This window comes from Piliocolobus tephrosceles, chromosome 1 (assembly GCF_002776525.5).
Source record: "Piliocolobus tephrosceles isolate RC106 chromosome 1, ASM277652v3, whole genome shotgun sequence".
Lineage (NCBI taxonomy): Eukaryota > Metazoa > Chordata > Mammalia > Primates > Cercopithecidae > Piliocolobus > Piliocolobus tephrosceles.
The window spans coordinates 102263596-102286461 of NC_045434.1; the positions used below are offsets into that span (position 1 = coordinate 102263596).

Here is a 22866-nt window from a genome sequence, read left to right on the forward strand (position 1 = left end):
TACTACCACATCTACAGTTCAAGATAGCTGGCCCTGTGCTGGATTCTGGCAGATGATCCAGCTGCACTCCTGCTTTTCATGCAGGCCGTAGCTGTTTATCATATTCCTTGGCTTGTGGTCTTCCAGCCAGTACTTAACATTTTTTTCTGCCTTATTTGCTCTCCCTCCCTTGTCATGAGCCTTTTCCACCATTGTCCTCCTGGCTGTGTGAACTTGCCAGAGAAAATTGGCAATCATTTTGTTATATGTGGCTTTTGCCCAGAGATGGTGTCATCGAACAGAGGGACGTCTTTTTAATGGCCAACATATTGGAGTCCGAAATATCTGCAAGATAATGAGGCCTACAGGGACTTGAGGGACACGTTTTTGTTTCTTTGAGAAGACAATGAAAAATGGAATTAGGTACCATATAGCTCCCTCCACATTTAATCCAGAGCCAGATGGCTGACAGAACTTTGGATTTCAGTGAAGTAAGAATATATTCTTCTATTATAGGTCACAATCTGAGCAGAATGGTTGGAATTCTTTCGCTTGAGTTAGACCAATGGTCCTCAAACTTTCATTATGTTTTCTCCCTTGTTTTGATACATTTTGTCTTTAATCAGTCTGCATTTTTTAAATCACAGTTAGGAGGAAGTATTATGACTATCTCCATTTTATAGATAGGCAGACTTAGAAATGAAGAAGTTATATAACTTGGCCAAGGTTGCACTAATAGTTAGCAGGGTTGCAGTTTGAAGCCAGGTAATCTAGCCCCAGAGCCTGTGCTCTTAACCGTGATGCTAATTTGTCCCTTATGTGATTTTAGCATCACTGAATTAAAGTTAGACAATTTCAGTAAAATGCAAAGAAACTTAATATTCTAGTTAACCAACTTTGTGTGATCATGGGTTATTACTACACTTCTTGAGTCAGTGAAAACTGTTTATGGACTGCCATTGCTACTGATTCATATGCCAAGGGAGGACAGGGTTCTCAAGTTGGGAATCACTTGGTAAGGAATAATTTTAACTCAACTCCAGGCATCTGTCCATTGAACACTTGTTCTCCCAAGCCATTGCAAGGCACATTAATGACAGCTACTTCCTCATGTAGATATACTTATGGTACTATTTAATGCCAAGTTTTGAATGATGGTTAGGTTTTTAGTCAATTTGCACACTTCTGCTGGATATTTTAGATATTTTAGAATATCCCTGGACAATAAAATTCCTGAGTAATCTGGCTATTTTGATCTGAGTAATTCTATTTCAGATCCAGTGAAGGAGAAGGAAGTATGGAAGGTTTGGCCTTACCTCAACCAAGCAAGAAAATCTATCAATGTTGAGATGTGATAATTATATCTGAAGGAACAGTATATTCTAGTTATATGTCCTTTCAAATACTGGAAGGGAAAATAAAGGGGATCAGAGGCATAGCACCACCCATGGGATAAAATCTAAGCACCTAACATGGAATAAATGTTCATGATGTCTACTGCCCCTCTCCCATTCTGTACCCTAGGCTCCAGCCACCCTGAACTATGTCCTCAAAACATGCCTTCTCTTGCATACCTCCAAGTCTTTGCACATACTGTTAAGTCTACTAGAAAAACTTTTCCTGCCTTTTTTCTGGATGGAAAATGGCTGAGTACTCTTTAATAGTAAGCTTAAATAACTGGCCTTTTGTGGAATCTTCCTTGAGTTTTTCAGGTGTATTAAGTGATTCTTGCTCAATACTCCATGGCATCTTGGCGCACGTGTCTTCAGTGTAACATTTACTGCATAGTTGAGAAATTAGTCATTTATATCTTGTTCCTTTTTTAAAAAAACAAGACAGTTGTAAAGAGTAGAGACCCTGTATCTTTTCTGTCTTTACATTTCCTGAACTTAGCATGTAAGTATTTTTTTCTGGTTGGATAACTCTTTTATTACTTTAAGACCTCTGTCTCAGTAAGCTTCCTTTAGTCTTTTTCTATCTTCTACTGAGGGATGACCAATGGCCTTATCAACCCATAGCATATGTTCCCTTTGTTACCAGTGTCACCAGCAAATAGTATGTGGAAGAGTAAAAATTAAGGAAGTCAGAACTAAAGAGAAAATAAACAAAGGAAAAATTAAAAAGCAACTCCCTATCTCAAGACAAATGAAAAGCAGAAATATGTATTGGAGTGCTACCAAGTAGGGTCATGAAAGTTATTATAATTATTGTCGTACTTATCAAATATTTGTTGAACTTTGAAGGAATGATCCTGCCATCTTTTTTGGACTGAAAACGTTGGAAGGATGTTTTTTTTCTGTAGTCTATTTTTCCAAATAAATTGATTTCAAGGCATCATCTATTTGCAAAAGAGATCCTTGGCTTGCTTTCTTTTCTTCCTCTTTCCCCTTGTCTTCAGCACATTCTGTTGGCTTGGCCAGTGAGCAGCCTGAAAAGCCTAAAGAGAAGAGGCCTGGAAACCAGAGAGGTGATTATAGCCAAAGCACTGAACAAAGGTGGTTTTGATACGGCCTGTGTTGTCACTGGAGCTAACAGGGAAAAATGAGCAAGAGGGGGACATTTGCCAATTTGACTCTCTCTGATTGGAAATCTCAGAGATGACATCAGGTCTCTGGTGTTCAGCAGACCTGAGAGGCTCACCATGTGGAACATGTTAATGGCATACCATTACCTAAGACTGCTTTTTTCACCTGTTTGAAAATGAATTCACTTTTAAAAACTTGGAGATACAATTTTACAAAACTAGGGTAAAATGATGACAAATGAATAAACAATATGTAGCACAGGGTAAATTTTGACTAGACATCCAACTGGCTGAAGATGTTAATAGGTGGTTGGCAAGAACTCTTGTAAGAAAAGATGGGGGGTGAAATGACTTGCCCCTGCGAGGAACTCAGACTCTGCTGAAGCTCAGAAGTTCTATGACTGGAATGGAAAAAATACAATGAAAATGCAAACCTCTCTGAGCCTGAAGTTAATAAAGGCACAATCACAATAAGCAATAGAAACAATTCCCAAATCTCTAATACTGGAGGATCTTTTCTGTCTTCAGAGACTTTATTTTACACTGAGTTGTGTTCCTAAGTTTTAGACTTAGAAAAGTGAATGCTTGTTAAAGTGTAAGAATGACTCAGCAATAAAGCATTAATTCCTCTACTTATTAATTCAATGCATATCATTTGAGATCTTACCCTGTAACCAGCACCGTGCTACAAAACTGGGCATAGAAGAACATGGGACCCAAGCCCTTGAGATGTGAACATACTAGTGGTGGAGAGAGGTGAATTGTTTAATCTTGGCATGGCACTACACCAAATATTGGTATATAGAACTAGTACCTTCTAATAATTAGATCTATCCAATGAAGCATAATAGGGTTGAGTACAAATAAAAGAGGTGGAATATGGTAAATGAATAGGATTAATTTTTCTAAAAAGCAATACACACTGAATACATAAATAAAATCAATAATATAAATCTATGAGACCAATATTATTCTCCATAGGATAGTACATATTATAAGATCATTTCTATTATAGAATAATTTATATATATGCTATGTAGGATATATTTATGAGACATAGATCCACTGTGGATTAATAAGATGGTTAGGCATGTGTGGTCTTAGCCATTATTTTTTTGGGAGCCATAACCCTCCCCACACAATTCCACAACCAAATTGATCCTTGTTGTGACAGACCCCTGGATGGATTACATATGTGTCCATATGTGGCATGTTGTACATTATGTTCTTTAGCTAAGGAAGGTCTCCCTGCTGAGGATGTGGCAGGTGGACTCCTTGTGGGAAATGCCTGTCCTCTTACTATTTACTTATTGGTAATGGAACCAGAGGGTGAAAGTTATATCAGGTCTATCAAAAAACTGAAAAATTTCCTGGGGATATATATACTAACAGAGGTGGATAACCATTCAAGATGATATCATAAGAGGTATAGTAGATGACATCTAAGATTCTTCCCAGATTTAAAATCTGTGCTTTTACAACTCAGTTTTTTTAGTTGGATTTTAGATTTGAATTAATGAATAAGTGGTCACTATTCTATATAGATTTAACTGCTTAAATAAGATAAAACTATTAACACTTTTGTCACAGTTTTCTTGCCTATTATGAAAAAGAAACTGCCATGGTTTGAACATGTTCCCCCAAGTTTATATGTTCCAAACTTAATCTGCAATACAACAGTATTGAGAGCTGGGACCTGTAAGAGGTGATTAGGTTCTGAGAGCTGTGCCCCACGAATGGCTAATTAACACAAGAGTGTGTTCCTGATGAAAGAATGAGTTTGGACCCTTTCTCTTTTGCTCTTGCCCTCTCTTGACCTTCCATCTTTCACCATGTATGACTCAGCACAAAGGCCCCTACCAAGTGCCAGCACTATGCTCTTGGACTTCTCAGCCTCCAGAACTGTGAGCCAAATAAATTTTATTGTTTATAAATTACCTAGTGTATGGTAGGTTATAGCATCACAAAATGAACTAGGATAGAAAGTGAAGTTCGTTTTCTATTTATTCAACAAATAAAACATTGGCAGTGTATCAGTATGTTACTGCAATTTCATAGTCTTCTAGCACTTTATTATGAACTGAGAAGGGACTGTTCTTTGTCCTTGAGCTAATATTTTGTCCTCATCATCAGTACATGTTCCTGGGAAGAAAGAACTAGGAGGTGGAACAATAAAGACCCTGCCATTTTCAGTGAGCCTCCTGTGCCATTAAAGGGAATCCTAAGATATTCTGGTGGGTGGCCAACATTCCAAAACAAAGCAGTAAGACCTAAGCCTGGCCTATCTATTTCTTCTATCCATCCAGGCTCAGTGTGGCTTTATCTGCCTATCCCCTTATTATTCTGAACTCCCTAATTGCCTGGGCTCTTTCTCTCCACAAATAGTTTCATGTACTGTATTCAACATTAACGTAGAGTGACTATGTGGAGATGTCTCCTATTCCTACTTCTAACAGATTAACAGCTAATAAACACCATGCAACACTCTCTTGTCTGAACCTCTTCTTAAAATACAGAGTTTGGTTTGCCAACATTGGTGTATTTAAAGCCTCCAAGATTCCAGGGAAGACTTTAGAAAGTTAACTGTGCAAGTGAGGCCTGTTCAGAGAGGAAATTTTCCAACACAAAGAGTCAATCAGTGTATCAACAGTTCTTCTGAGAAGAACCTCAGGGTTTCCTATAGTTGTTGATAAGTAAAGGATATTTGTTCTCACCTAAAATAAAATGTCTTTATTCTTGTTATGTAAGGCTGAAGAGAACTCTGGAAATACATTTACCAAGAAAGAAGCACAGGCAGCAGAAGTTTCATCTCAAAAGGGAAAGCTAATCCATTTCAGGAAGGGACGCCATACCACCCACCTTCCAGTGACTTTGCAATGAAAAGATTTATGCCATCTGCTCTTTCCCATTCTCCTCCCACCTTTCTCGCAGGTCCCACACTTCTCCTCCCTCTATTTAGTTAAGTGAAGCAGTTTTTTTAAAAAGAAAAATCAGTAATTAGAAGCTGTGTTCAAAGCTCCAAACAAAGCCCCAGGTGATATTTTGTTTTGAGGGTATGGATATCAGCAAGAATATGTCTGAGATAACCTCAATAATCATGTGAAAATGATGTATATCAACACTTGCATATGTATTAGAGACATAGTTAATTGAAGGGTAAAAAGACAGTATACACATAGTCCAATTTATGGAATTTCCGATATAAATGAACCAGGAGCCTTGAAGGAATGTACTTGTAAAATACTAGATACTTCCTGAACTCTGACAGTTTGTGATGACCAAAGACCAGACTGATTATTAGGTTACTAAAATGCAGATGAATGTTTAGAGAAATGTATTAGTCTTTTTGCCTGAGCCATAATTTCTGAGACCAAGCCCTTTCTTTATCTTCAAGTAGGTGTTTCTTACTACAGCAGAAACCCAACTGTATTTCATTGCTTACCTCTCCTTTTATTTCTGTTGCCCTACTCATCTCTGTTGATTTAAGAAGGCTTTAAAACCACAGCAGTTTGACTGTTCCATTCATTCTGTACATACCCAAGGTGAGGAGCTGACTCTCAGTCAGGCTGTGTCAGTGCACTGTGGTAATGATGACGACATTGTTCTGTGCTAGAGAAACAGTCAGTGTTACTTTCTGCACAACTGTACTCATGATATTAGTGGCCTTAACCTTTAACACTTACCATGCTTTTTTTTCCCTGCAAACCAAGCCTCCTTTAAAGGAGGGTCAGAATAAAATTCCATCATAGTTGTAGATTTGCTTGCAAATTATCTGACTTGGGTTAATTTGTTATTTCCCCTGCAGTCCAGTATTATTGTACCTTGAGTTTTTTCACCCTAATTTACCCTGATGGTGGTAGATCTTAGTACTTGTTTTTATTACCTGTTTAACAGTCCACCTCTGGATCTTTGAAAAGTCATTGCATTTCTTGAGATTATTTATGACTTCCCTTGCTGGCTTTTCTCTCGTCAGAACTGGACTTGAAGCCATCATGGAGACTTATGCATTCTGGAGACCTCCTGTGCGCACGCTCACCTTTGAAGACTTCACCACCATGCAGAAGCAGCAAGGTAAAGCCCTGGAGCAAGGCCTCTGCTTAGTGACAGGACCAGGGACAGAGTGGGGAGCTCAACTGAATATAGCACATCTGGCCTCAGGCCAAGATATGGGTTATACCAATTCTCCTGGAATGGAGAGAACTCAGGAGCTCTGTAAATAACCAAAGCATCACCACTTGGGTAAACAAGCTGGGTCCAAAGGCAGCATTTCATCTGGCACTCAAAATGCTCTCACCCTTCCTGAGAGTGCGATTATATATTTATAATATCATCATTATATGATATATTATTATGATAATGATGATATTATTATTAATATTGCTAAGCATTCACATATGCCTTGGTATTTGAAGAGATTTTCTTAATAAGTTCATTTATTCCTCATGGTAGCCTTCTCAGTTTTTCTTAGAATAAGAAAAGTTTTGTGATGAGCAAAATCTTAGCTCTGGACAATGGGAATCAATTGTATGAGGTCTCAAGGTGAGGAGTGGGCTGCTGCCAGCCTATCTGAACCTTGCAACTTGTGTTCTTTCCTTTTTTGCTTATATAAAACAACACCCCTCTCAGCTGGTGGACTAAATAGACGTCCCCCCCTACTGCTTTGAACTCTGTGCTTTTTATCCAATTTATAGTTTTTCTTTCCTTGCAGCTCAGGTTGGGAAACCTGTGGCCAGATGGGTCGTGACTTATTTCAAATTTTCTCAGTCTAGTCTGTAGCTTCCCCAGGCATAGCACCCATGTATTATATTACATTCCCTTTTCAGAGGAGCTTCTAACATTTTGCACACTGAATTAGGTTTGTAACCTAAACTGCTGAAATCTGTCAGGTTTTAGGATGAGTGTAGTGATTAAAAGCATTGACTCTGGAGTCAGACTAGGTCTAGGCTAGGCTCTTATCACTGATCCTTTCTAGCTTTGTGACCTTGTTCAAGTCCCTCAACTTTTCTGACACCCAGTTTTATCTTCTGCATTATATGGAAAAGTAGAATCAAATAGAATTCTTGAATTAAATGAGATCGTCCATTTAAAATCATAGTAAGCATTTAATACTACTTGTTATCATTGTCTTCATCATCCTCATTATCTTCACCTTCAAGGCCCTTATGTCCCTGTATGTAGACTCTTAAGCAAAGTTATGTCAGGACCAGGGAATATTGCCTTTCTGATAATTAATTATTTAAACTATGATTAGATTGTTCATTTTCACAGGGATCTGGTGAAGTAAGTGATCCAGAATTTCTAACTCTTTTATGTAGTCCTCCCTACAAAGCTGTGATTAGAAGCAGAGTCAATAGTTATTCAAGGTGTCACCACGGGTTTGAAGTCCTCATGGATGGCCATTAAGAGGCAGGGGCTTAAAGGGACTTAGGAAAATCTAGGCCCTTATCTTTGATGGTCACAAATTCTCTACATTTGAAACAATTTAATTCTATTCCTGCGTGCCAGTTTTCTCACCTACAAAAGAGGGATAATTATTTTGTGCGTGTGAGGAAATTTATATAAACATGCTGTGTAGACAAAAATGTGTCATTGATTTGATTTAGTTCTGAGATGGCTTCTTTGCTTATCTGCCCTTGCTTTACTCATTGCCTTTCCAAGCTCTAGCTAAGCAGAGTTTGTATCATGGAGGTTGGTCGGAGAAGGTTGGCAGTGATATTGCCAGTTTCAGAGGGCAGGCATTAATGGCAACAATTGTCTTCCATGCTGTATCCCCACGATCTACCACAGGGCCTGGCACCTAGTACGAACCCAGTGAATAGTGAATGGGATCACTTGGTGGCACTGTGACTCAGGTGTGCAGAGCCACTCTCAGCCTTCATCTTGGAGCACAATCACCTAATGTGTATATATACATGGATATGGAGTGATCATTGAGGGTGACCATTGGGCAGGCACAGACACAGGAAGCCTGCATGGGTTACTTAGATGTGCAGCATAGTAGGTTTCTTGGTACTTATACTAAAAATTTACCAGTATGAAAGGTTATTATTGACATTTTGAAAACAATGGTTTCAGATAAACTGAACTTTCAAAACACTTCAGTGACCCTCACTTTTATCAGAAGAGAAGAAAGAACTTGAATTATTGGATACATATGGTGATGGGATGGGGCTAGAGAAAAAGCCAGGACTCTATTAAATAGTTTAATTGGAATATATTTTTGAAATATCCATTGAAGTTGATCCAGATTCTCATTATTAAAAAACATGTGGCTTGGTTTTTTGACGTTAACAAAGGATGTAAACCCAACAACATCATCCGCTATTCCCTTAAGAAATAAGTTTCAGTGACTCTGGACAGTATCAGTCATAAAATGAAGAGAAGAGACACAACCATGCATGCTGAACTGCTTTGCATCTTAGAAGGAATAGAGAGGAATGAACTTCTAGTGGAAACTGCAGTGGTAGTCTATTTTTTACAGTAGTTCCCTTTTAATGAGGTGAGTATTGGCAGTGTTTGCACCAAACCTAAAATTGGTGCCAAATATTGACTGACTTATCCAATTGTCCATATCACCTCATTGTTTCAAGCACATGAATATCTGTCATGTCACATAGCAGTCCTAGACAGTTTTGTGCTGCTACTGGTGAGGGTGGATCTGTCTTTCTGCATACATGAGGTTAAGGATGCTTTTTTCATCCTGGCTTTGCTGCCATCTTTTATTTCTCTTGTCATTAAGACTCATCTGCTGATAAAACTTCAAGGAAAGCACTTAGGTAAATTCTCCACAGTTTTGCAAAAATTCAAATCTTTTTAAAATCACATTGAATAGAGTATTTTAAATAGTTGTGTTAGGGAGAAGATACATGAGATTAATTATCTTCTGCCTTTGACACAAAAAAGAAACTGAAGCCTGATACGGTCTAGTACAGGGGTGTCAAATGTTTTGGCTTCCTTGCACCACATTGGAAGATGAAAAATTGTCTTGGGCCACACATGAAATATACTAAAACTAATGATAGCCGAGGAGCTAAAAAAACTACAAAAAATATCATAATGTTTTAAGAAAGTTTACAAATTTGTGTTGAGCTGCATTCAAAGCTATTCTTGGCTGTATGCAGCCCTTGGGCCATGGGTTGGACGAGTCTGGTCTAGTATATCTGTAGTTAAGCGGTGGCAGAACTAAGTTGAGAGTATCAACGCAGATCTCTTATTTGACAGGACAGTTTCCTTTCCACCAGATTACATTATTTTTCTTTTTCTTTGTTACCACAGCTTTAATTTTCCACAAAGATTTTAGTTTGCTCTTCCTATTAATGGTTTTTATTGTTCAACAACTTGAGCATTAACTCTCAATAGGTCAATAATTTATTTTTTTGTAAGTCAAGTATATGGTCTTCAGATGTCTTCAGTTAGACTCAAGGATGTTTATGTGTTTGGAGAGTCTAGAGTGGCTGGAGTTTCTGGAGATGAAGATTCTATCTCAGGAATGGCTTTTGCCTGAACACTGCTAGTGACAAGGAGAAAATGAACTAACCAGGCAAGTTATGCTTGGAGAAAGTGACTGAGGCAATGTAAACATAGAAGGAAAAGGAAATAAAAGTCCAGGTCAGTTATAGCTAAGTGCAATGCTGTTGTTGTTCTGAAGGATATCCTTGAATAAAATATGTGCCTCAACTTCCTCATGTATATAATGGAGCTATTTGAGTGGCCAAAACTGAGAGCTTTATCAGCAGTGACTTCAAGCTGTTTGATAACTGTTGTCCTAAAAGGAATCATTCTGGACCAATGACACCAGAACTGCCAACTTTCCATCTGTGGACATGAGGGTACCTGCCATTTACAAAAGCTCTCCATTCCCCAAGAGAGTTGGCAGACATCACTACAGAGCTCAGTACCATTGGGTGTTTCAGTGTTTGTCAGGCAGTTAAAGGGTCAGGATTATGAGTATCTCTGTTGGTGACTGAATTTTCATCAGTTTGACTTGTATTAGTTGAGATTGGTTAGTGAGAGGGATCAGCTACTGATCAAGTCATACAAGTAAGATACTGGGAAAGAAGGACAATTAGGTGGACATGAGCCATTGAACTGTAACATTACTGTAATGATCAAAACATAGTCGATTTACACAGATCTTATTTATCGCTGAGGTGAGGAATAATGGCCATATGTATAGCTTACCAGTAAATAGTCACATAGAATTTTTTTAAAGCACTCCCTTTTTAGCTATAGAAGAGCAATATCCTAATTCTGCACTATAATCATGAAGAGCTCCTGATAGGGGGTAGAGAGTATCTCAATTCAATCCATTAAAACAAACAGTAATTGATTTCATATTTTGTTTTGTCCCGAAAGTTCCTTATGCTCAGCATGTCCAAAACCGAGTCAGCATCTACCTCACAGCCTGGTGCCCTCTCCACGGGGAAGGAGAACACTCGATATCCCGGAATTTTCCCTCCCTGCCCTACCCCCATGCCCAACCATTACTAAGTTCTTAAATCTGTCCACATCTCTAACCTTCCTTGCTACCATACCACTCTGCACTGATGTCACCTCTCACTGCATGACCGTAATGTCCTCTATAGTCTCTACATTTTCTTCCAAGCCATTCCTCATGTAGAAATGAGAGTCATTTTTTCAAAACACACATCTTTGTGCCTCAACCTTCTATCTCCAATCTGCTTAAAGCTGCTCAATGGCCACAGTTTACTTGCACCTATGAAAGACATATTCCTTAACATTGTCGCTAGTCCTTGCATGTTCTGGCTTTTGCTGCCTCACCTCTAAAATAGAGGTAATAACAATGAGAATTAATGAATGTAAATTGCTTAGAAAAGAGCCTAGGATTTACTGAGTATTAAAAAATGTTCTCTATGATCATCCTTATTATTGCTATTATTACTACTCTAGCTTCAGCCTATATCACGTCCCCTCATTCTCTCTGTTGTTTCAGCATCACTCATCTTACTTCCCTTTCTCAAACATGGTGTGCTCTTTCCTGCCACGTGGTTTTCTTTCCCTGGAAGTCTCCTTGCTACCCACTTGCCTTCTTAGTGCTATCTGTCTCTGAGATCACAGCTTAAATAGGACTTCCTTGGGGAAATTCCCTGCCATCTAGAGTAGGCCACATCTCCTTAAGGTGAACTCTTGTTTATTTGTGTCATTCTTTCATTAATGTCTCTTATCCACATTTTTCTCACTATTTTTTCCCCACATGATTAAATCCCTGGGTCCAAACACTCCCAGTTGGTTGAGTGTACTCAAATAGTTATTGAAATAGTTAATATTTAGTACTCAAATAGTTATTGAATAAGTGAATAAACTCTGCTAGGTTTTATATCATAGGGACTAATGCCAATGTGTTTGGCAAAAATTAACCAGAGACAACTTTGGGATAAAATTTGAAGGGCATGATGATTAGAAAAGAAAAAAGAAGAAAATAAGTGAAGAAATTATTCTAAATTCTTTTCTTTTCTTTTTTTTTCGAGATGAGAGTTTTGCCCTGTCACCCAGGCTGGAGTGCGGTGGTACCATCTCGGCTCACTGCAACCTCTGCCTCCTGGGTTCAGGCGATTCTCCTGCTTTAGCCTCCCGAGTAACTGGGACTACAGGTGCACACACCACCATGCCTGGCTAATTTTTGTATTTTTTGTAGAGATGGGGTTTCACCGTGCTGGCCATGCTGGTCTCAAACTCCTGACCTGAAACGATTTGCCCACTTTGGCCTCCCAAAGTGCTGGGATTACAGGCATGAGTCACCGCACCTGGCCCCCAAAATTCTTAAGTGAAAATAACAAGATAGTAAGTTGGGAAAAAATTATTTATCATCTCAGAAATCCGTGTGTCAGTATGTATAATATGGGGAGTGAGTAAAATGACCTTGAAGCTTTAATACTGAGAAGTAAGAGTCACTTGTTCACTCATGCAGTCGATTAACATTAATGTTTCTCATGCTGTTGTGGGTAATGTTAAGTCTTCTCGGGATAGAAATAATGACAAGAATAGTTAATTAAAGTGATATACTTTGAAAGAAAGAAGCACAGTACAAGAAAAAATATGAGTATTACTGTTAGGGAAGACTACAAACTTCACTTAATTCTAGGCGTCCTAATGTTATTCCCACAAGATCACACCATTGTTTTTCCTGCTTTTATTTATATATTCTTCCTTTTATGTCTTATCTAACTGCATTTCACAAACCTATCAGAGAATGGTCACTTTGATGTCTTTAGACACTCCACTTTTATCTTCTCACCATTTGTGGGGTTATATAGGTTTTTGAAATTACCTTTTTGTTTAGATTTGTACATTTCTTTCTACTGAACTTTTAGAAAAATTAAAAAAAAAACCAGCAGCTGTTGTTTTTCTATTCTGCATATTATATTCCTTATTTGTCATGAACACTAATATGAAAAAATCATCTTGCAAAGTTGCCAGCATTTTCACTTCATTTTTTAGCCTGTTCTTATTGATCAGAGTGAGGCCAGAAACCATTTAAAAGATTATGTATATTTTTAAAGTAAAGGCACTATCTTATTAGGTATTTTTTACAGGGCTAGATGTCTATTTACATAGCTGAAATACCTTGTTTCTACTCATAGGTGATTTATCATGTCTTAGGAAGGAATCATCCATAGCTTCCATTTGACAAAGTGGTTCACAGTCTAGTCCTACCGTTCTCATTTTTATTTCTGTCTCTTCCAACTTTATCTTAATATTCCTACCCCTTCAGTTTCATAGTGGAATTACCTATAGAATTAGGGAGGCATATCAATGAGGATTCTTACTGTTGTAAATAATATAAAACCCAAATGGCAAAGCAAAAAAGAAACTCATTGGGTCATGAAACTGAAATGACTCAAATAGCCAGTTTTAGGCAAAGCTTAATGTAGGCATCCATAAAAGATCATCAACTCCATTTCTCAACTTTGCTATCATCCTGACTTTGTTCTCAGGTTCCCCATGGTATGAACATGCTTACCAGAACCCCTGGCCCTACATATTTTGAGATTTAAATCTGATGAGAAAAGGCATGTACCTTTCTCCTTAGATTTCTACCAAAATCTCATTGAATCTAATTGCCTTTAATCGAGTCATCTCAATTTTAATTACTGTGGTGGGGGGGAAAATGATGCTTTGATTGTCCAGGCCTGAGTCACATGCCTTCCCTGAAGGTAGGGGTGAAGCAGTGAGAGTGGGAGAAAGTGTGTAGTGGTGGGAAAACTAGATACTGTTGCCAGAAAGAAGCAGATTAATTCTAAATGAAGATAACAGATGCATGCTGCGGCAAGGAAGGCAGTAAAACAAGTAGCGGAGAAAACAATTAAGTTAATGGAAAGTGAAGAAATGCTGCAGTCCACCTAAGGAATGTGGTAGATATAAAATAGGACCATCTAAGAAGCAGACACTCAGAACACAGAGGACCAATGTGCAAAATTGGATTGGATGAATATATTCAAAGCTATTTTAAATAGAAGGAGTTTAGGTCTGTGCATTCCTTTAGCTTTTATGGAGAATGATTCATTAGGAATCTTTCTAAGATTGAAACCACACGCTTCCTATTAGCACTCTAATGTTCACGTTTGCATTATGAGGATGGTACTCATCTCAACTAAGTAATTCTTTTGTTGAAATGAATAGTGCTGTGCTCATTAAACTTTATGATCTCTGGGTTTATTCTCTGGGATCAGTCTATAGGGTGCTGATATTTTACCTCTTACCTGTTTGAAAGCCTCAAAGAAGACTTCTCAAGGATACACAGTGAATCAGCACTCCTCAGAGAAAGATGCCATTGAATTATATGAGAGAAGAGTCTGGCTCATGGAACCAAGTAATTACATGGAAATTTATTCTTTACTAGCCCAGATGGGGTTTCGCCTTACTGTTTTTCAATTTTGGGGGAGGAGGAAGAAAAGCGCAACAAAACAAATTGAAAAGGAAACTGTATGTGAAAGCCCTCATATTACAATCTGGAAATGATCAATTTAGAGATGCAAAAGTCAGCAGGTTTAGTATTCAGGATTTTCATGGTCACATTTAACTTGTCTTTATGGTAAAATGAAGTATATTCTAGGTTATTGTCCTCATACGGAATTACTGCTAAACGTATCCTTTTTGGTTGTTTTGGCCATTAGCCTTGGATATTGGAACAAGTTAATGTCATATATGAATTTTTATGTGTGCCGCCTCATATTGGCCCATGGGTAAAATAGGATGAAGGGAGCTGGGGCTGTAGGAGATTGATCCTACAGACCCTACAGATCCTACAGGACCTACAGATCCTACAGATGCTACAGAACTCTTGAAAGTTTTAAGCTACTTAGGGCATTATATTTTAATCACTTCTCAGCGGTGAATTAAGACCTCTAAGGATAGTGGGAAAGACAACAGTCTAGCTATTTGTGTTCTGTCAATTCCACTTTGCTTCATTTGAGGAAAGATGGAGACACGGGCAGCCATTCTTGTCCTGAACTGGAAGTGAGGGAGGATGAACAGATAATTCAGAGAGAAACCAGAGTTAGGTTAGCCTTTGGGAATATGGCCCAGGTAGGGCCATAGCTGCTACCTGGCCTAGTGCTCCATCATTCACAGCAATGGAGGTTCCTCTAGCATGTTACAACAAACATGTAGCTATTGAGAGATAATGCTCATCAGGGTGGCGAGAGGCCAAGATGCTTAGCTCCACAGACAGAGTCCAACACCGCAGAGCCATTCTCATTAGAACCGAAGTTCCTTTCTCCTTCCTTCACTCTTCTCTCATAGAAGAGAATAGTTAATGCTTATGTGCTGGGCTAGGTTCAGTGGCTAATGCCTATAATCCTAACACTTTGAGGCTGAGATAGGAGGATTGCTTGAGCCTAGGAGTTTAAGACCAGCCTGAGCAACATAGTGAGGCCCCATCTCTACTAAAAATTATTTTTTAAAAAAATTAATGCCTATGTGCTAAATACAGTTATGAGCACTTTGTAATATATGTTATTATATCTTATCTATTTCTCAAAACATCTCTACCAAGTAGATAGCAGCAATTCCTTAATAATGTAAAAGGCTTGGAGATGCTAACTTGCTACGGTTCTGTCCTTAATCAGTAAGATAACTTGGATTGGAACTGGGTTTGACCCTATAGACCACACTCACCCATTAAATAAAATTTCTGTCAAGATGCTCAGAGCACGCAGGACCTGGCAGGTACAGAGGCGAGGAGGGCACAGGGAAGAGAGGCATGCTTTGCTTTGAGAGGCAGCTCTTACCCTCCTGTATCAGTGTGGCCTGGCCTGGCCTCCCACCCTGCCCTAGCTTTTCTGTGATGAGAATCTCTAGTCAGCCAAGTGTTGAAAATGAACAAGGAGGATGGGCTCCCTCTTTGTGCTCATTTTGCCCTTGGCTGGAAATTCCAGTCTTACTTAACAGTTAACAAGCTGTTAGATCATGGGAGGAAAAAGACTTGTCAGTATCTTGGTTTGCTTCTCTGCAAAATGAATACCATAGTCTTCTCTTTCTATGGGGACTTTGAAAAATAGCTGCTATCTGTATTGAGTACTTTATGTGCACAAGAGCATTTCTTCAAAGTGCATGGAAGCAAGGTGACCTTCTCTTGGACAGGCTTGCCCCTGCCTCCTTCAAACAGTAGTTCATACGGGGTCTTCTCCCACTCAAGCTCAGCAGGCCACCAAGTCTCATTTCCAGTGAGTGTCATTTAAAAGCCCAAGCAAGCTGACTACAAACTTTTTAACATGTGTCTTTCATCTGCTCAGCAGAAATCCCTGTAACTTGTTAAAAGTTCCACCCTCCCCCCACCTTTTTTTTTTTTTTTTGTAGTGAAACCAATTGAGGCCTCAAATCAGTACCACTCGTTCCATCTTGGGCCATGAGAGGAAACCATTTAGAGTTGTAGGAAGTCATCTGTTCCACCTTATGCTTCCTGCTGCAGGGCTAGAACCAGTGCCTGATGGAATATGCCTATAACAGGACAGTATGGCATGCTGAACAGGTGGTCTTCTCAGGGACCACATAAACACCAGATCAGGGAGAGCAAGGATGAACTTTCAAAGAGAAGTGACCAGATACTTATCCCATAAAACACATATCTCTTTACAGCTGGAGTCAGGTTTCTCCATTTGTGCCATAGCATTTATTTCAGAGAAGCTCATGGCATTTAGAGTGGAAAATAAGGAAAATGTGTAGGATGCCTCAAAGAAGAACTACACACTTGAAATAAATCCTTGAGATTTCTGCAAGGCACAGAAGGCCTGGCCGTTCAGCTGTATAGAAACAAGACAGATGAGATGTTCTTCCTCCTCCTTCTAGAATCTTCTCCTGCCAGACATCCTTCATTACGTTAAAATAATTCCATGGAAAGTACTTGTTGTTGGCAATTCACACTTTATATTACTTGAAACCTCAGTTACAGATATGCTGAGAAGGACAGAAACTGAGGCCCACTGGTTCAAGTCCCTGATTTCACAGCTAATGAGAATGAAGAGGTGGCCTGCATTGCTAGTGGTCATGAACTGGACAGAGGTTAATAAGCCTAGAATCAGACTCAGGGCTCTTTCCAACGTGGCCAGCTGCTGGCTTCCTTCTCCCAGTGGTATTTACAATGTTGGCCTTGTCTCAAATTGTGGAATAAAAATCATTTTACTTTTTTTTTTTTTTAAGGATTTTTAAGTTGAGTATTATAAAGGAGGAAGGAGAAGTTTCTGAAATGACTCTATTAAATACAATTCTTCCTTGAAAGTTCATTGGGGGAAATTCTTTTGAAATTCTTTTGTTATTAGTTAGGCTTTGTTAAAATTTACCTCTGAATAAACTATTATAACAACAAGAGCCAAATTTGTACTTCTATAGCCAGCACTACTACTTATGACCATGGCTGTAAGCTGAATGCTTTTTTTTCCCTGCTAAAAATTAACCTTGGTTTCCTCTTTGAGGGCACCTGTCTCTTAATTGACACATCTGGGACCCCTGAGTCCTTAGCACACTGTGGATGGTTTCTTTGTATTCCAGTGTCTCTGGAATCCTGCCGTTTTTTTTTTTTTTGAGACAGAGTTTTGCTCTTGCTGCCCAGGCCAGAGTGCAATGGTGCTATCTTGGCTTACTGCAACATCTGCCTCCTGGGCTCAAGAGATTCTCCTGCCTCAACCTCCCAAGTAGCTGGTATTACATGCGCCCACCACCACACCTAGCTAATTTTTGTATTTTTAGTAGAGACAGAGTTTCACCATGTTGGCCAGGCTGGTTTTGAACTCCTGACCTCAAGTGATCCACCTGCCTCGGCCTCCCAAAGTGCTAGCATTATAGGCATGAGCCAGCGCACCGAGCCCCTGCTAGTTTTTATAACATTTTCTTCACTGAGAAAAACCTTATTCCTTCTCTTTTCTACCTAAAATGCCCCTTACCCTTTTATAATGCTCATCTTCTAAGAGTCCCAACAAGTCTAGCATAGGTGATCTAAAGGATATTACATTCCTTGGGGAAATCACAGCTCTTGACAATGCTGGGAAACTCCTAACCTTGCTGTGAAGGAGGAAGTTACATCATGGAAGATTCTCTATGGAAGACAAAGCAACTGCTCTTTCCAGAATTCAAATAAAGGGCCCTGCAGCCCTAGCACTCACCCATGTTTTTAACTTCCATTGGATGAGACAGGAGGCGGATGCTACACTGCTCCTTCCTGACTTTGGGAAAGAGGAGGCTCGTAAAGGTCGTTTTTGGCTTTCTTAAACTATCTGAGAACACACTGAAGTAGGTTGGATTGAACTAGTCCCCAGTCTGTTGGTGTGTCATCCACCTGTCTAGCTCTAACATTCACACATCGTAAGATCAACTCATTCAAACACAGATTCAGGAACTTTTGGAAATGAAAGGAATCTGGAGTTCCTCTAACCCAAAGTGTGGTCTCTGGACCATCACCTGAAAACTTGTTGGAAATACAGATTTGTAGGCCCCACCCTGGACCAACAGAATCAGAGACTCTAGGGATGGAGTCAGCAATCTATGCTTTAACAAGCCATCTAGCTGATTCTCATACACACTCAAATTTAGGAAGGACTATTCTGAGTACTTAGAAATGAGGAATTCGGGTTGTATGATTGGTTCTTAAGCCACACTACACATCTGGGGGAGCTTTTAAAATAATACTGATGTGGGGGTCCCATGCCCAGAAACTCTGCTTTAGTTCATCCGAGGTAGGATCCTGGAACACCAGCATTTTTAAAAGCTGCCAGGTCCTCTATAGTCGAGAACCACTGATGTAAGTTAATTCCTCATCTCTAGATGAAGAAACTATAACCTGCAGAGGGTAAATGATGTGCCCAGGGTTACCTGGGCAGTTAGTGTGGCAGAGTTGTGAGCAGACCCAGATCTCCTGACTTTCAGGTCAGTTTAAGGCCTGTTTAGCTTCTTGTTCTCATAAATATCGAAACTCCAAAGACTCCATTTACAGTCTTTATTCCAGTCTCTGAGAATGGGCATGATCTTATCAAAGGAGATCAGCAGAGTCTCTGGTTCATAATGATTTTGTTTTGGGTTAGCCTTGCTTTATTCTAATCTAGCCCTTATAATTGTGTTCCCAATGTCTTTCACGTGATGAAACTTCAATCTCATACCCCAGGCTCCACTGCTTGCACCCCCAGGCCTCAATTTTGACTTGGCACTCTCTTCCATTACCCCATTTCCTCTGAGATTAGGGTCCTGCTTTGGTGCCCTGCATGTTTGGCTGGAAGAATAAAAATGGCAAAGCAGGCAACAGCCCTTGAATAAAATGCATATTTAATGCATTTCCGTTAAGAATGGGAAGAGCTGAGCTAGTGGATTTTAATGCTGACATCAGAGGTCGTCTTAGAAAGTGAATTTGATGGTGAGAAATGGCAACGTGAATCTTGGAAGGTTTATTGTTATTTTTATACAAAGGACTCACTAAGGCTCTTACAGAGAGAAACAAACAAAAGAATTTAGTGTTGTTTTTGATCACAGTCTTCTGGAATGTGCGTGTGTGTGTATGACTGTAGGACTGTGTATGTGTCCACAGGTGGAATCACTTAGCATAGGTCTGCTGAGTTAAGAGGAAAAATGGTTCTGTAAAAGTCAGCCTTATCTTGGACATTTCAAGGCACCTCCAGTATGGCTTGCATATGACTTAGGCCAATTCATCTTAAAAGACTCTGTCTCAATAGTATTCACATTTTATTTTTCAGGAGGCAGCACAGGCACTTCCCCAACCACCTCCAGCACTGGGACACCATCCCCTTCGGCTTCTTCTCATCTTTTATCTCCATCCTGTTCTCCTCCAACTTTTCATCTGGCCCCCAACACTTTCAATGTGGGCTGCCGAGAGAGCCAGCTGTGTAATCTAAACCTCTCTGATTATCCACCATGTGCCCGAAGCAACATGGCTGCCTTGCAGAGCTACCCAGGGCTGAGTGACAGTGGCTACAACAGGCTTCAGAGTGGCACCACTTCAGCCACTCAGCCCTCTGAAACCTTCATGCCTCAGAGGACTCCATCCCTGATATCCGGAATACCAACTCCTCCCTCGTTGCCTGGCAACAGCAAGATGGAAGCCTATGGTGGCCAGCTGGGGTCCTTCCCCACTTCCCAGTTTCAGTATGTCATGCAGGCAGGCAATGCTGCCTCCAGCTCCTCATCACCACACATGTTCGGGGGCAGCCACATGCAGCAGAGCTCCTACAATGCCTTCTCCCTTCACAACCCTTACAACCTGTATGGATACAATTTCCCCACTTCCCCTAGACTAGCTGCAAGCCCAGAAAAACTGAGCGCCTCTCAAAGCACTTTACTCTGTTCTTCTCCTTCCAACGGGGCCTTTGGAGAGAGGCAGTACCTGCCGTCAGGGATGGAGCACAGCATGCACATGATTAGCCCTTCACCCAATAACCAACAGGCAACCAACACTTGTGATGGCCGGCAATATGGGGCAGTTCCAGGCTCCTCCTCCCAGATGTCTGTGCACATGGTTTAAAGGCCAGTCCAAACACCACGGAGCATTTGGCAATCAAGGCCCCAGAGTCTTCGTGGTCAGATCCTCTTCTTTGAGAGTCCAGTGCCTTCAGAAAACAGAAACTGTGTTTTTTTTTTTTTTTTTTTTCCTGGAGGAAAACATATCCCCAAGAACTAGAGACACCTTTAAGCCAGTGAGGGATACTTGCGGCAGAATCATCCACAACTCAGTGGCCATTCTCCTGCCTTCCCAGACCTTAGTTTTATAAAGCATTGTCTGTTCCAGAGTGGCCTTTGAAGAGACTGAATAATCACTTCGTCATAATGTTAAGGGAGATGCTAGTGTGTGGCAGCCATGAAAAGTTACACATACACACCCACATACAGACAGACCTACCAATACATACATGCACACACACATATATAGTCATACACAGTTCATACACATGCAATCATACATGCACACTGACTCTGAACTGGGTGAACTCTGTGGAGGGAGGCCCAGAATGGGTGCTTTCACCAAGAATTTGTCTATGTACAACTCTAGATGGAGTGGGCCAGCAGTAGCTGCGAGTCTTTCTCCCCTGCAGCTTCCTCTGCTTCTGGAATGAACCATGTATCCTGGAGACCCTCCCCATGGATGAGAGTGGAAAGACATCAGTACAACTGGACTTGGCTTCTGGAAAAAGATTGCTTTTGAACTTTGGCTCTCTTCACTTGTATGCTATCATTGATATTCCCAGTGGTGCCCGTGGAAAGAGGGAGAAAGAACAGCTGAACAGGAGAAAGACAAACAGGAAGAACAGAGAACAGGAGAGAGGTGGAGAGCAAGAGTGACAAAGAAAGTGTGAGCAATGATGAGAGTTTTAATTCACCAAGGAGATGTGTTTTTGGTTTGTCCCCCCAAATGCCGCCTGCCCCACTACTATAGAAAGAATCATGGCATTACTGAGGAGTAAACATCTCTGGCACATTGAGCATGGTCAGGGCGTTGGTCAGAGGGACGGAGCAAGGAATGCATCCTGAGCCCACAGCTCTGACCACTGTGATCCAAAAGAGAGGTGCACTACGTGGGAAGTGCTGATTCCACAGCATGCAGCCTGGTAGGGGAAGGGAAATAGAAGGGAGTGAAGAAGGAATAGTTTTACAATCTCAGAAGATGATATCAAGAGCAGAGGCAACAAATAGAGGCCTGACCTCCAAGTGCCGGATCCAGACGCCTAACCTAGAATGCCTGCCCGCTACCCCTGTGGCAGGAAAAATCCCCTCATGTCCCAGGCAATTGCAGATGGGTCTTCTATACCTTCTACCTGCCCTTAGATCTCCATTTTTATCAAATAGTTCATTGCATTTTGAAGTTTTGGGTTTTTTCCTTCATCTTTCCCTTTCCCTTCAAATCTTTTAATAGTAAGAAAGCAAGTGAAGCTTGGTGCAAGCTAAAATTTTTAAATGGTGTGGAAATGCAAATAATACCAAGTAAAAAAATACAGATATTATTAAGATTTCTGGTTTTGAGGTGTTGTAGATAAATGTATTTATGTGCCTAGTGGGGAATCCAATATTATGAATATGAAAAAGGGGGCAATAAAAGGGTATGTAAAATATGTATGAAGAAAAGGTGTATAAAAATTTGCCCTTATGCACGGAACTCTGTTTCTAAGTGCCAAGCACAGAAAGCCGCTAAATAAAATCTTTGCAATTGTTTTCTGCATGTTTGTTCATACAGAAAAATCAAATAACAGCCTTGTGCATCTTCATCGTGCATTACAGTGAGTATAGAAGTTTTATATATATTACTCTATGTGATCTTTATATAGACCCCATGAAGTGAATATTAGCATCCTTTTATATGTAGTAACTGCATTCCAGAGAGATTGAATGAATTTGGCAGCATTATGCAGCCTGTCACAGAGGGAACGAGGACATGAAACCAGATCTTTTGACTCTAATGGGATTTTTGCCTTCGTGTTAGCTGCAGAAACCTGTGTGAGGCTAATAGTAATTGTCATCATTACTGTGTGCCACCTGATACTATACCATGTATTTTACATGATTATCTTATCCTCCCACAATTCTGTGAGATAGGTAATATTTGAATCATCATTTTATAGATCCAGAAACGAGCTTATAGAATGTTAAATATTTGACCAAGTGGTGGAGCTGGCAATCTGACCCTAAGGTCAATTAACTCTGTCATTCAGCAGTACCACAAGGCACTTAGACAGTCAAGAAATAAGATGTATCTTAAGGCACTGAGGTGAGGGTGCCTCTGAGCCTGGATTTTGTTTGGTGTGTTGAACAATAAGTATACACTATCCTCCTTGAATGCATCACTACAGCATAGGGTGAGTGGTTTTGAGTTGTCATGCACCAACTGACAAGTTAGACTAATAAAGAGGCTAGGA

General features: G+C 40.1%; 1 protein-coding gene across 2 annotated transcripts in view; it reads left to right on the top strand.

The window, feature by feature from the left end:
- Window positions 1-22168, top strand: part of TBX15 (T-box transcription factor 15) — a 106129-nt gene extending 83961 nt beyond the window's left edge. For both annotated transcript variants that reach the window (XM_023222773.2, XM_023222772.3), the window contains exons 7-8: window positions 6477-6574; window positions 19699-22168. In XM_023222773.2, coding sequence (XP_023078541.1) covers window positions 6477-6574; window positions 19699-20483 — 883 coding nt within the window. In that variant the 3' untranslated portion in view covers window positions 20484-22168. The remainder of the gene's footprint in view (window positions 1-6476; window positions 6575-19698) is intronic.
- The last annotated feature ends 698 nt before the right edge of the window (window positions 22169-22866 follow it).